The sequence below is a fragment of the Pituophis catenifer genome, unplaced genomic scaffold, assembly GCF_029215685.1.
Source record: "Pituophis catenifer annectens isolate HBS135680 unplaced genomic scaffold, rPitCat1.0.hap2 SCAF_7, whole genome shotgun sequence".
Lineage (NCBI taxonomy): Eukaryota > Metazoa > Chordata > Lepidosauria > Squamata > Colubridae > Pituophis > Pituophis catenifer.
This window is the reverse complement of record NW_027256887.1, coordinates 9,334,967-9,348,865: the sequence shown is the minus strand read 5'-3', so window position 1 is coordinate 9,348,865 and position 13,899 is coordinate 9,334,967. Positions and strand designations below refer to the sequence as shown.

Here is a 13,899-nt window from a genome sequence, read left to right as displayed (position 1 = left end):
TACTCAAATAACTCAGTCTTTATCAACCAAAGGCTGTTAATAAACTGTTTTAAGAGCCTACAAGAATTCTGAGATAAGGTAATCACAGTCTTACTAGAGTTGGCAGAAAGCCCAGAAGCAATTTTGCAGAGAATCCAGATGCAAAGGAGAGTGAACTAAAGTTGTTCCCTACAACTTGTTGCAATCGGTGTTCCTCCTTAAATAGGGTAAGGGAGTGGCTAGGTTAGCCCCAAGCCTTACTCTCGAGGAGACCTCCTCCTGAGGAGCCACTCCTGCCTTTTGGCAGCTCTGCGTGCCCGTGCATTGAGAAGAGGCTCCTCCTCTTCGTCCTCTTCACTTAAAGGAGCTTCTGGAGGTTCTGAAGGCCCTGGCTGAATCCCTGCCTCTGGCACCACATCTTCTCCAGCCTCCTCACTGTCCGACTCGAGCACCAGCTGCACAGGCTGTTGGCGCAGCACCACACCAGCCTCCTCGTTGTCGGAATCAGCTACAATCTGCACAGGCCGCTGACGGGCCACAACACTGCCTTATGGGAGAGGTTGGGAAGGACAGTAAAAAATGTGGTTTTCCAGGCCTCTGTTAAGTCACAAAGAAACATTTACTTCACCCCAAAACTTCAAAGAAAAACAAGAAAGTCCAGTTGCCTCCCGAAAAAGCACCATTGGGACAACCATGACCTGGATGACTGAGAATCTCTACAGGCTTTTAGTTATTGCAATTATATTTTGGGGTCGTCGATGCAAATAAACAACCATAAATTTAGAAACCCATATCCATTTTTGTATTGTCTTTTTGATTCTAAACATAGGAAGGCTGAGCAAGATCTCGATTCCCCGTCGCGAATGAGCATCCATAAAATTCATTTAAATACCGAAGTTGCGTCTCTGGCAGGATTTGATTGAATGGAAACCTAAAAGCCTCAGTCATCCAGGTCACTGTTGACCTAAAGGTGCTTTTTCAGGAGGCAACAGGACTTCCCTTTTTTTTTTCTTTTGAAGACATTCCACTTCTCATCCAAGAAGCTTCTTCAGCTCTGACCGGATGGTGGGGAATGGAAGGATTTATATTCCTTGCAGACAGCTGGTCATTTGCATCCTTTTAGTTTAGAGAGTTGTGGAGGCACTTGGAGGTTTATCTGTGTCCTCAGGGTCATCTGAGTAGTGCAAATGGTTCCTGTAGTCTGCAATTCCCCACCCCACCCCGGAAATCTATTGCTACTCCCACACCATTCCAAGGGTGTCAGAAAAACAAGGAAGTCCAGTTGCCTTCTGAAAAAGCCCCTTTGGGACGATTTAATGGAAAGTTTAATCTTGTGCCGATGCTACCCCAATCATCATCTCCTTCTCCTTCTCCTTCTCCTTCTCCTTCTCCTTCTCCTTCTCCTTCTCCTTCTCCTTCTCCTTCTCCTTCTCCTTCTCCTTCTCCTTCTCCTTCTCCTTCTCCTTCTCCTTCTCCTTCTCCTTCTCCTTCTCCTTCTCCTTCTCCTTCTCCTTCTCCTTCTTCTTCTTCTTCTTCTTCTTCTTCTTCTTCTTCTTCTTCTCCTCCTCCTCCTCCTCCTCCTCCCCCTCTTCTTCTTGACCTCCACCACCATCTCTTCCGCCTCTCCTCCTCCTATTTATTGTTATTGTTATTGTTTACTTTATTCATTAAACATGAAACTCAAGTCAATTGAACATTCAAGAATCCATCACAAATACCATTGACTGGTGCTAATGGTTGATACGGTTGCTGCCAGCATCCTAGGTATCAACCAAGTACTTTCTTAAGATGTACGGATGTTCCAAGTAGCACAGTTTTTTGCACTTCCGCTGGTGTTATTGCAGGAAGCAATATGGTAACAAGACATGGTAACAAGATTATTATTATTTATATAATTTACATATTATTTATTTATATTAATATATATTGTATTGCATTGCATTGCATTGTATTGTATTGTATTGTGTTATATTAATTATATATTATATTACATATATAATATATATTAATTATTTATATATTTATTATTATTACTATTACTTCTTCTTCTTCTTCTTCTTCCTCTTCTTCCTCTTCCTCTTCCTCTTCCTCTTCCTATTCTTCTTCTTCTTCTTCTTCTTCTTCTTCTTCTTCTTCTTCTTCTTCTTCTTATTCTTATTCTTATTATTATTATTATTATTATTATTATTCTTATTCTTATTATTCTTATTATTATTATTCCGGCTTTAGTTCGCAAAAGAACTTCGCATCGGCCCAAGGGGGAGAGAGAGAGCGAGCGAGCCGCAGCCCAACTGTAGCCGCTTCCAGCCTCTCGCCTTTTAGGGCTTTCCCGGCGGGACGGAGCTGCGGGGGCGAGGCTCCAACCCGGGTCCGCCTCCGCGATCATCCCCGCCCCGCGCCGGCGCTCTGCTCCCGGCCGAGGGATGTCCGGCAAGGAAGGCGAGGGCGCCGCTGGGGAGGAAGGGGCGCAAGCGGATCAGGAGGAGGTGGAGGAGGTGGTGGAAGTCCGCCTGGGCGATCGCCGCTTCCCTCCGGTGCGCAAGAAGCGTCTGATCGAGCAAAGCGATTACTTCCGCGCTCTGTACCGCTCGGGCATGCGGGAGGCAGCTGGGGGGGACTCCGGGGCGGCGGTGCAACAGCTGAGCGGCGGGCTGAGCGAAGCCGGTTTGGCTCAGGTCTTGCAGTTCGTCGAGACGGCGCGGCTGGCTCAGGAGGAGCCGCCCGATGAAGGGGCTCTGGCCGAGCTGGTGGAGGCCGCTTCCTTCCTGCAGGTGACTCCGCTGCTCAGCTTGCTGCGCTCCCAGGTGCGGCTGCATAACTGCCTGGAGCTGCATCACCTGGCGCAGGTCTACGGGCTCCCCGAGCTGCGCGATGCTTGCCTCGACTTCATGACCGGCCGTCTGCATCAACTGCTGGCCCGGCCAGAAGCCCACCTGCCCTTCCTGCTGCCCGATGCCCTATCGCACCAGCTCCGCCAGCGCCGCCACCGAGGCCGGCCGGCTCTGCTTCTCCTGGGCAGCTTCCCCGACCGGCCATCGCTGCTGCACTACGAGGAGGAGAAGCGGCTCTGGGAGCCTCTGCCGCCCGCCGAACCTCCCGCCGACCTGCTCCAGGTGCGTGGCTTCGGCTGGGCTGCCTTGGACAACTACCTGTTCGTGGCAGGTGGCTACCGGCCGAGCAGCCAGGAGATCGCAGCCGCCCACCGTTACAACCCCTGGCTGAACGAGTGGCGCCAGCTGGCCTCCATGAACCAGAAGAGGTGAGGCTATCTAAGTCAGGGTTCTGCAACCTTAAACACTCAAAAGAGCCATTTGGACTCGTTTCCCACAGAAAAGAAAACACCGGGAGCCACAAAACCCATCCCATGCCTGACTATTTCTTGGCCGCAAAACTAGCATATGTAGTTGAATTAAACGTTCTTGCTTTTCTCCTGAAACTTTTCTTGGATTTATCCATGGTTGGCCTACCGGGGATTGAAAAACTCAATAAATCACGTACTGGCAGGTGTCGCACATTGCCGGTTGTGACGCATATATTGAATGACAAGGAGCCGCAGTAGAGGGGTGAAAGAGCCACATGCGGCTCCAGAGCCGCAGGTTGCTGACCCCTGATCCAAGTGAATGGAAAGAACGGCTAAGGGAGACAGGATAGCAGTGTTCTGACATAAACGGCTGTAAGTCAAAAAAAAAAACCAACGCAGTTCTAGGCTGCATAAACAGAAAGATAGAATCAAGATCACGTGAAGTGTTAATAGAGTAGAGTAGAATTTTTATTGGCCAAGTGTGATTGGACACACAAGGAATTTGTCTTGGTGCATATGCTCTCGGTGTACATAAAAGAATTTGTCTTGGTGCATATGCTCTCGGTGTACATAAAAGAAAAGATACGTTCATCGAGAATCATAAGGTACAACACTTAATGATAGTCATAGGGTGTACAAATCAGCAATCAGGAAACAATATCAATATAAATCGTAAGGATACAAGCAAGAAAAATTACAGTCATACAGTCATAAGTGGAAGGAGATGGATGGTGGGAACGCTGAGAAGGTTAATAGTATATCAATACCACTTTATAATGCCTTGGTAAGGCCATGCTTGGAATACCGCATCCAGTTTTGGGCGCCACGATGCAAAAAAAGAAGTGGAGACTCTAGAAAGAGTGCAGAGAAGAGCAACCAAGAGGATTAGGGGACCGGAGGCTAAAACATATGAAGAACGACTGCTGGAATTGGGTTATGTTTAGTTTAATGAAGAGAAGGACTAGGGGAGATGTGATAGCTGTGTTCCAATATCTCAGGGGCTGCCACAAAGAAGAGGGAGTCAAGCTATTCTCCAAAGCACCTGAGGGCAGGACAAGAAGCAATGGGTGGAAACTAATCAAGGAGAGAAGCAATTTAGAACTAAGGAGAAATTTCCTGACAGTTAGAACAATTAATCAGTGGAACAACTTGCCTCCAGAAGTTGTGAATGCTCCAACACTGGAAATTTTTAAGAAGATGTTGGATAGCCATTTGTCTGAAATGGTGTAGGATTTCTTGCCTGAGCAGGGGGTTGGACTAGAAGACCTCCAAGATCCCTTCCAACTCTGTTATTCTGAGCTTGGTGGGCATCCACTCTAATACTTGGTGGAGAATATCAGTGAGCAGGTGTGGGGCTATATAGAGAATATATAGAGAATAACATTCCTGTTCAGGTGTATTTCTGGAGTTCAATGTAGAAACACACGGTATAGGTTCTCTTGCTTGAGCAGGGGGCTGGACTAGAAGACCTCCAAGGTCCCTTCTAGATTCTATTCTATTCTATTCTATTCTACTCTACTCTACTCTACTCTACTCTACTCTACTCTACTCCTCTACTCTACTCTACTCTACTCTACTCTACTCTACCCTACCCTACCCTACCCTACCCTACCCTACCCTACCCTACCCTACCCTACCCTATTAAGTAGACAGAGACAGGGGCCTGAACAAAGAACACTTAAAGACCACGTTCCATTCCATTCCATTCCATTTTTTCTGTTCTGTTCTGTTCTGTTCTGTTGTTCAATTCCATTCCATCCCAATCCCAACCCCAATCCCATCCCGTCTCGAAATCAACCCTGACTGTCCTGACCAGATAATGAAGCTCAAACACTTTGGCCACCTAAGGAGTAGAGAGCGGAAATTGTTATACGAGTTCCGTGGACAGCTGAAGAAAGAATAGATTTGAAAAATAAATACTTAAGCACTCGGAAATTAATTTAAAAACACTTAAATACTGCCGAATCAGGCTGCAGCAATAACACAATTGACCGAAGTGAATGGGCATGTGAACGGAACATAAATGGAAAGCTTGCATGGAGGCGGCTGAATAAAATTAAAAGATTTGTATTACTCGCTGTTGGAAAATCTGGTTGTTGAAAGAAAACATCGGGCGGGAAATATCTCTGCCTTAACCTTCAATTTCTCCAAATGTCTTTTTTTCCTAGGGCTAATTTTAAGCTCTTGGCCGTGAGTGGGAAATTATATGCCGTCGGGGGCCAATCCCTCTCCAGTGTTGAGTATTACAACCCGGAGCAAGATGGCTGGACCTTCGTGGCACCTTTACCAGCTCCCCTTGTGGAGTTCTCGGCCTGCGAATGCAAGGAGAAGATCTATGTCATGGGAGGCTACACACCAAGAGGTAAGAAATGTCACTGCGTTTTTTGTATTTACCAGATGAGCTCTTATTTTTGGACTTTCAGACTTACCGTAGCTTGCCAAGTTCTTATCAGTAGCTACTGCGCATGTCTACATTCTTTTCTTCTCCTCTAAAACTTTCTTTGTTCTCCGGCCAGGAGAGGTGGCCGGGAACGCTGCCAAGATGTAACTAATTAGCTAGTGAGATGTTTTATTTTCTTTATAACAAATAAATGAGTTTTTCTTAGAAAACATATCTTCGGGTTTATTTTCTTAATGTATACTTCAAGGGAAGGTCACAATCCATTCTCTAAATCAAGGTGCAATTACCCAAAAGCAGAATGGGATTAATGGCCACCCTAACAAGAAACAGCAGGGACTGCAGGTAGTCATGCACTCAGTCACTCTTGTACAGGTAGTCCTCGGGGTTTATTGATTGATTGATTGATTGATTGATTGATTGGTACTTGTATGCTGCCCTATCTCCACAGGACTCAGGGTGGCTCACAACAATTAAAACAGAACAGACAAACCATTAAAACAGAAATCCAGGTTAAAATTTAGAAATTCAATAAAACCCAGATTAAAACCCCCATCAGTCCAAGGCGGCCAGGTGAAATAGCCAAGTTTTCAGCCCACGGCGGAAAGAGCGAAGGTCGGGGGCCACCCGGAGCTCCAGAGGGAGTTGATTCCAAGGAGCGGGTGCGCCCACAGAGAAAGCTCTCTCCCTGGGGGTCGCCAGCCGACACTGTCTGGCTGACGGCACCCTGAGTAGGCCCTCCCTGTGGGAGCGCACCGGGCGATGGGAAGCTGTTGCTGGCTGCAGATGGTTCGCCAAATATCCCGGGCCTAAGCCATGTAGGGCTTTATAGGTAATCACCAGCACCTTGAATCACCCGGAGGGCAATCGGCAACCAATGCAAGTCGTGCAGGAGAGGTGTAACACGGGAGTGTCGGGACACTCCCATCACTACCCGCGCAGCCGCATTCTGCACCAGCTGAAGCCTCCGAGTGGTCTTCAGGGGCAGCCCCATGTAGAGAGCATTGCAGTAGTCAATACGAGAGGTGACGAGCGCATGAGTGACCGTGCGTAGGGCATCTCGGTCCAAGTAGGGCCGCAATTGGCGCACCAGGCGAATCTGGGCAAATGCCCCCCCTGGTCACGGTCAGAACAGGAATAGAACAGGAATAGAATAGAACAGAACAGAACAGAACAGAACAGAACAGATTAGAATAGACACTATGAGAATATATCTGCTGAACAAAACTCCGCATTGGCTACAGGAAGGGCATCCGGCCAGTAAACACTCAGCTCCATTCAGTTTCCCAGACTCCACCATGCAAGGGATTACGGTGTCATTAAATGACCCAAAAAACAAAAAGGGATTCACTTAGCAAATGTGGCAAGAAAAGTCGTAACGGGGAGAAAACTCGCTTAACAAATGTCTCACTTAGCAGCATAACTTTGGGCTCCATTGTGGTTGTAAGTTGAGGACTTACTTGCATTAAGCTTCTTTTCTCTATTGCAGACCGGAATCTGAATATCTGGGAATATTGTCCCATCTCTGACAAGTGGACTGACTTTGAAACCTGTGGATTGCACATCCGCAAGCAGCAAATGTTATCGGTGGAAGAGACCATCTACATAGTTGGCGGCTGCAGCCACGACTTGGATTCTGATAAACGATCTGGTCAGAATGAGGATATGTTAACCGTGCAGTCTTACAACGTGGTTACCAAACAGTGGCTCTACCTCAAAGAAAACACATCAAAATCGGGTCTGAACTTGACTTGCACTTTGCACAACGATGGGATTTACATCCTGAGCAGAGATATTATTTTGTCCACGAGCTTGGAGCACCGGGTTCTTCTAAAATATAATATATTTTCCGACCGGTGGGAGTCGCTGAGAAACTTCCCCACCCCTGGACAGAACATGTTGATCTGTTCCTTGTATTTTCCAAATCTGATCTGAATTCCATTCATGGCAGAACAGAGATTTCTACATCTGTTGACCAATTTTTTTTTTTTGCACAGTGGCTCTCAACTTCGGCTACTTTAAGACGCATAAACTTCAACTCCCAGAATTCCCCAGCCCAGCATGGAACTCTGGGAGTTGAAGTCCACATGTCTTGTGATCCAAGGATGGGAAACTCTGCTTTTACAGAATGTTTTACGATACGATACTCAAAATGTTACTATTGCAATTGATAAAAGTGGGGGGAGGCCAAGGATAAATGGGTACAGATGCAAACTGATGTGCATCAGTCTGGCTTCGCTACAAGGGGTGTGATGCCAAAACGAAAACTTTATTCACATCGAAGTTAGCAAGCCTCTTCCATTGGGTGAAGAGAAACTTGTTTAACATCAGGGAAAATACTATGAATAAATTTACTGTTTCGTATTGATTGTATCGTTTCCCATCATACTCGAAATATTCTACTGGCTTTTTCCAAAAACATTTTGGCCGGGGAGATTGAATAAGCTTCATCAGGGATATGATTTTGACTGGTGATATAATTAAAGCCACGCTGCTTTATATGTCCATATCTTGATTTTTTGGACATTCTGAGAAGCTAACAGAGGTTGAATTAAAATACTGTATTTTTCAGAGTATGAGGCATCTTCCTTTTTGGGGGAGAAAAACAAGAAAAAAAAATCTGCCTCTGCCTCCCAGCAATTTGCCTCCTTGCAGCCAACAGCAAACAGCCTGTTTCAGTTTCAGTTTCATTTTCAGCACAGCCTGATTAGCACAAGAAAAAAAAAATCTGCCTCTGCCTCCCAACACCCTTAAAGAGGGTGAAAATTTGGGTGCGTGTTATACACTGAATGTAGCCCTGCCCACCCGCCGGCCCCCACCCTTTAGCCTCTGCCTCCCAGCAATTTGCCTCCTTGCAGCAAACAGCGGAGGCTGCGCACGGAGGCGGCAATAGGCAATGGCAATCCCTGCAGCCTGAAACAGCTGATGGTCGGGAGGCCGATCCAACCGACAATCAGCTGCTTGTGTTAATCAGGCTGTGCTGAAGCTGAAACTGAAACGGGCTGTTTGCTGCAAGGAGGCAAATTGCTGGGAGGCAGAGGCTAAAGGGTGGGGGCCGGTGGGTGGGCAGGGCTACATTCCGTGTATAATATGCACCCAAATTTTCACCCTCTTTTAAGGGGGGGGAGTGTGTCTTATACTCTGAAAAATACAATAATTACTTTGGAAGTAGAAGGGGATACCCTCTCGTGAGAATATGTGATCGGGAAGATGGCATGATTTGAGCGGAAGAAAAATGCCTATTTTCAGGACTAAAAATTGTGACTAGACTTTGGTGTACTATAAATCTATGTGAAGCTTTCCTTTTGAGATGCCACCGTGAGGTGAACCTCAAAAGTGAATTAGAATCATAAGGCTGGAAGGGACCTGCGAAGTCTTCTAGTTCAGTTCTTTTCAAAAAGTGATAGCTTCCTTCCCCCCATCCCCCACTTCTGGGTACAGTTTTGCAACGTGGCTCCAGAACTCGGTCAGTGTTTTTTCATTAAAAAGTTCCTTCAAATTGCAGTCTGATGTCAATTCCAGAAGTGCTTCTTGCTCTTGAAAGGTCAGAGTTCACAGCATAGTCCAGGGGTCGGCAACCTTAAACACTCAAAAGAGCCACAAAGGTCCTAACTGGAAGCCCCCCCCGTTCAATTTTGGAGCCGACCGGAAGCCCTGTTCCCCCACCATAGAGTCTCCTCCTAGTGCGGTATCCTTTTTCCTCTGCTGACCGGAAGTCCTGTTTCCCTCCCCGCAACCCTAACCCCACCCCACCCCACCCCACCATAGAGTCTCCTAGCGTGGTGTCCTTTTTACTCCGCTGACCGGAAGTCCAGTTCTCCCGCCATAGAGACTCCTCTGAGCACGATATCCTTTTTCCTCTGCCGACGGGAAGTCCGGTTCCCCCACCATAGAGTCTCCTCTTAGCATGGCGTCCTTTTTCCTCTACCAGTCCTAACCGAAAGCACTATCAATTGTGGAGCCGACCGGCAACATGGAGCCACAGCAGACAGATGAAAGAGCCACATGCGGCTCCAGAGCCATGGATTGCCGACCCCTGGCATAGTCCATAATGAAGGGTGATGCAACCCAACAAATTCCAACATCACATCCTCTTGACACGAACGGAAAATGCAACGCAAAACCAGTGTGCAATTTTTCCTAGACCAACCCATTGCTCAAGGCAGGAGCCTTATACCATCCAGTCAAATGGTTCTCCAGTCTATTTTTTTAAAAAAAATATCCACTGATGGAGCACTCTCACCTCCGGGAGGCAAACTACTCCACTGATTAATTGTCTTCACTGTCAAAAAAATTATTTTCTTACTTCTAGGCTATATCTCTTTTTGACAAACTTCTACCCATTACTATTTGTGCTGCCCTTTGATGCCTGAAGTCAGGGGTCTCGACATCTCCTTTATAATATGGTGACCAAAATTGGATGCAGTATTCTAAGTGTGGTCTTACTAAGGCTTTATAAAGCAGTATTAACACTTCATGTGATCTTGATTCAAGATCTTAAACCTAATAACCTTTGAGACAGGGTCTGAATCAGGGGTGAAATGCTCCCGGTTCGGACCGGATCACCCGATCCGGTAGCAATGGCGGGTGGTTTGGAGAACCGGTAGCAAAAATCCCTGTGCCCCCCCCCCCCACCATGCCCAGCTGAGCCGCAGGATCATCAGAGGCTTTTTTTTTTTTTTACTTTTAAAAGCATTTTTTCTACAACCTCTTCCGACGAAAAAATGCTTTTAAAAGCCTCTGATGATTGGGCGGCTCAGCTGGGATTGTCAGAGGCTTTTCAAAGCATTTTTTTCTGCAACCTCTTGGCTGAAGAGGTGGTAAAAAAAATGCTTTGAAAAGTCTCTGACGATCCCAGCTGAGTTTCCTGAGCGGCAGAGGCTTTTCAAAGCATTAGAAAAAATGCTTTGAAAAGTTAAAAAAAAAAAAAAAAGTTGGCCACGCCCACCCAGTCACATTACCCCCACCACCACCAAGCCACGCCCACAGAACCGGTAGTAACAAATTTTACATTTCACCCCTGGTCTGAATGTTATTGGAAACGTAGCATCGTATCTCTTACCCCAGTTGTAGCATCGTATCTCTTCCTACCTCTTTATCCATCGTTTTAAGAAATAAAATACTCCTGGTAAAACCATGTGGTGCATTTGGCATATTTTCACATATGAGGTGTAACAAGCATATTCATCTGTCTATGGTGATTCTCCGTCATCCAGGTCACGCTTATTCCAAAGGTGTTGCCCCATTTTTACGATCTTTCCTGCCAGAGTTGCTAAGTGAATCTCTGCAGTTGATACAGTTAGTAATACGGTTGTTAAGTGAATCTGGCTTCCCCATCGACTTTGCTTGTCCTTGGAACATGGCAACGGTCATAAGGATGAGTCAGTTGCCAAGCATTTGAATTTTGATAATGTGACAAAGGTCTTCAGTGTATAAAACAGAAGTCACTGTTTTTGGTGCTATTGTAACTTCGAAGGGTCACTAAATGAACCGTTGTAAGTCGAGGACTACCTGTACAACTCAGATTCAAAGTTCCAATGGCTGCCCCGCCTCCTTCAGTCACACCGGATCACGTTTTGGGTGCTTGGCAGCTGGTCGGCATTTATGGCTGCTGGCAGCATCCAGCAGTCATGTGACTATAAGCTGTTTTATAAAAATGTGACTATATAGCGCTTTATAGATGTACTGCTTTATATGTGACTATATACCAGGGGTCAGCAACCTGTGGCTCCGGAGCCGCATGCAGCTCTTTGGGCCCTCTGCTGTGGCTCCCTGTCAGGTGATCCCACCATTGGCTGGCCCCGCCCCTTGCCCTCCCCTCCCAGTCACTCCTCGCCTGGTCTGAGAAGGTAAGGGTGATGGCGGCGGATGGAGAAGCGGCCAGGGCAGAGACAGAGAGATACAGAGAATGGGGAGAGAGGGAGAGAAGGAAGGGAGGGGAGAGAGAGATATGTCAAAAGGATTTTGTGGTTCCCAGTGTTTTTTAACAACTGATTCTCTGCCCTAATGACCGGCTGAGTAGGCGTGGCTAGGGGTGGATCATGTGACTGGTGGAAGTGAGTGACATCGAGTTGGCCACGCCCACCCAGGTTTTGTGGCTCCCGGTGTTTTCTTTTCTGTGGGAAACGGGTCCAAATTGCTCTTTCAGTGTTTAAGATTGCAGACCCCTGCTATATACCTTAGTTAGGCCACACCTGGAATACTGCATTCAGTTTTGGTCACCACGTTAAAAAAAAAGATGTTGAGACTCTGGAAAGAGTACAGAGAAGAGCAATAAAGATAATTAGGGGACTGAAGGCTAAAACATATGAAGAACACTTGCAGGAATTGGATATCTAATTTAATGAAAAGAAGGACTAGGGGTGACATAATAGCAGCATTCCAATATTTGAGAGGCTGCCACAAAGGGTCAGTTTATTTTCCAAAGCACCAAGAAACAATAGATGGAAACTAATCAAGAAGAGAAGCAACTTGTGGCTCTGTTACCTGAGCCTGTGTCATTGGCAGGAGAGGACTCCGAGAGTGAAGGAGAGGAGTTTGGCAAGGCCTCCCTCTCCAGGACCCTCCTCTCTGGCAATGCCTTTGGTGTCCGCCGAAGAGCAAGAGATAGGGCCTGGGCCAAGCATGTCCACGCAGCCACAGATGGACAGTGATGAGGGTAATGAATCTTGGCTGGATCCATGCCAGCGTCACAGAGATAAGCGCGTGCAACAGAAGAAAAGGCGTGCCCGAGATTAGGCTGAGTCACTGGACCACACCCCACAGGATATAAAAGGGAGCATGGTGGCCAGTCAAACCTTGTGATGAACAAAGCTGAAAGCTTCCACGCCATTTTGCATTGCCGGACTTTTTGCTGTAGACTTTGCTGGATTATCTCTGGACTTGATTGACTCCGTAATTATTGAACTGTTTCTTTTGATGTACCAGGAGTGGGGAGAAGTTATCTCTCCTCTTCGTAAATAATAAACTCTTGGCAGGCAGCCACTAGGTTGTTGCCAAGTTCTGTTATCATAAGGAAAAAGATTTTGCCGGCTGGTTTGGTCTTTAACTCTTTTTTTTTTATTTTATTGCAAAAGTTTTACAATTACATTTTCACCCCTTTTTCTCCCCCCCCCACCCCCCCCAAACTTCCCAACCTCCCTAACTCTCCCTAACCCTCCCCTCCCCCCAGACTTCCCTATAATATACTCATAACTGGTAAAGAAAGATAAAAAAAACACACACACAAAAAAACCCCCCTTAATATGACACTTATGTAAAAACTTGAACCCCTCCCTCCCCTGTATAGTTTTTCTTTTTACCCTCATTACATTAAAATATTTCTAATACATTATTTTCAAATAAAAGCTATTTGATACTTTCTAGTTTGATATTTGTTCTGAACATATTCTATCCACCTTTTCCATTCCCATTCATAAGTCTCTTGTGAACAATCTTTTAAGTATGCTGAAATCTTCGCCATCTCTGCAAAACTGGCCATCTTCAAAGTCCATTCCTCAATAGTGGGCAAAGCTTCATTTTTCCAATATTTACCTATCAACAATCTTGCTGCTGTTATCATATACAATATCAATTTTGTTTCACCCGATGTAAAACCCTTAACTATACCTAATAAAAACAATTGTGGAGAGAATTGAATTTTTTTCTTCAAAACATTCTGCATGACCCACCAAATTTTTATCCAAAAAGCCTTAACTTTCCTACAGGTCCACCAAACATGATAATACGTAGCATCCAAACATTCGCATCTCCAACATTTTGGCTGAACATTAGGGTACATACATGACAACTTTTTGGGATCTAAATGCCATCTATAAAACATTTTATAGAAATTTTCCCTCAGGTTCTGCGACTGTGTAAATTTAACATTCTGAACCCAAATTTTTTCCCATGTTTCCAACATCACTGGTTCTTCAAAATTTTGTGCCCACTTAATCATACAATCTTTAACTAATTCGGTTTCTGAATCCCTTTCTAGCAAAACATTATAAAGCCTTTTAATATGCATTGGACCTTTCTCTTTTATATGTCTAACCAATTCTTCCTCGTGCAACATAATACCAGTTTTTTGGTCCTCTTTCCATCTCAATTGTAATTGATTGTATTGTAACCAAGTTAAATTAATCCCTTCGTCCAACAGTGTCTGCAATGTCTTCAGCTGCCATCTGCCCGCATCTGTAAAAAGAACCTCTTTGTATAAACCCCCCCCGAGTGACATTAT

General features: G+C 45.7%; 1 protein-coding gene across 1 annotated transcript; it reads left to right on the top strand.

Annotated features, from left to right (window-relative positions):
• The first annotated feature begins 2,550 nt into the window (after positions 1-2,550).
• KLHL42 (kelch like family member 42) lies at positions 2,551-8,003 on the top strand. The gene is made up of 3 exons (XM_070947408.1): positions 2,551-3,238; positions 5,449-5,642; positions 7,168-8,003. The coding sequence occupies exons 1-3, from the start codon at positions 2,574-2,576 to the stop codon at positions 7,611-7,613; spliced, it is 1,305 nt and encodes a 434-aa protein (XP_070803509.1). The 5' UTR covers positions 2,551-2,573; the 3' UTR covers positions 7,614-8,003.
• The last annotated feature ends 5,896 nt before the right edge of the window (positions 8,004-13,899 follow it).

Coding starts and splice junctions, on each gene's coding strand:
- KLHL42 (XM_070947408.1), top strand. CDS start 2,574: ATGCGGGAGGCAGCTGGGGGGGACTCCGGGGCGGCGGTGCAACAGCTG. Junction 3,239..5,448: donor GCCTCCATGAACCAGAAGAG/GTGAGGCTATCT, acceptor TTTTTTTCCTAG/GGCTAATTTTAAGCTCTTGG. Junction 5,643..7,167: donor GGGAGGCTACACACCAAGAG/GTAAGAAATGTC, acceptor TCTCTATTGCAG/ACCGGAATCTGAATATCTGG.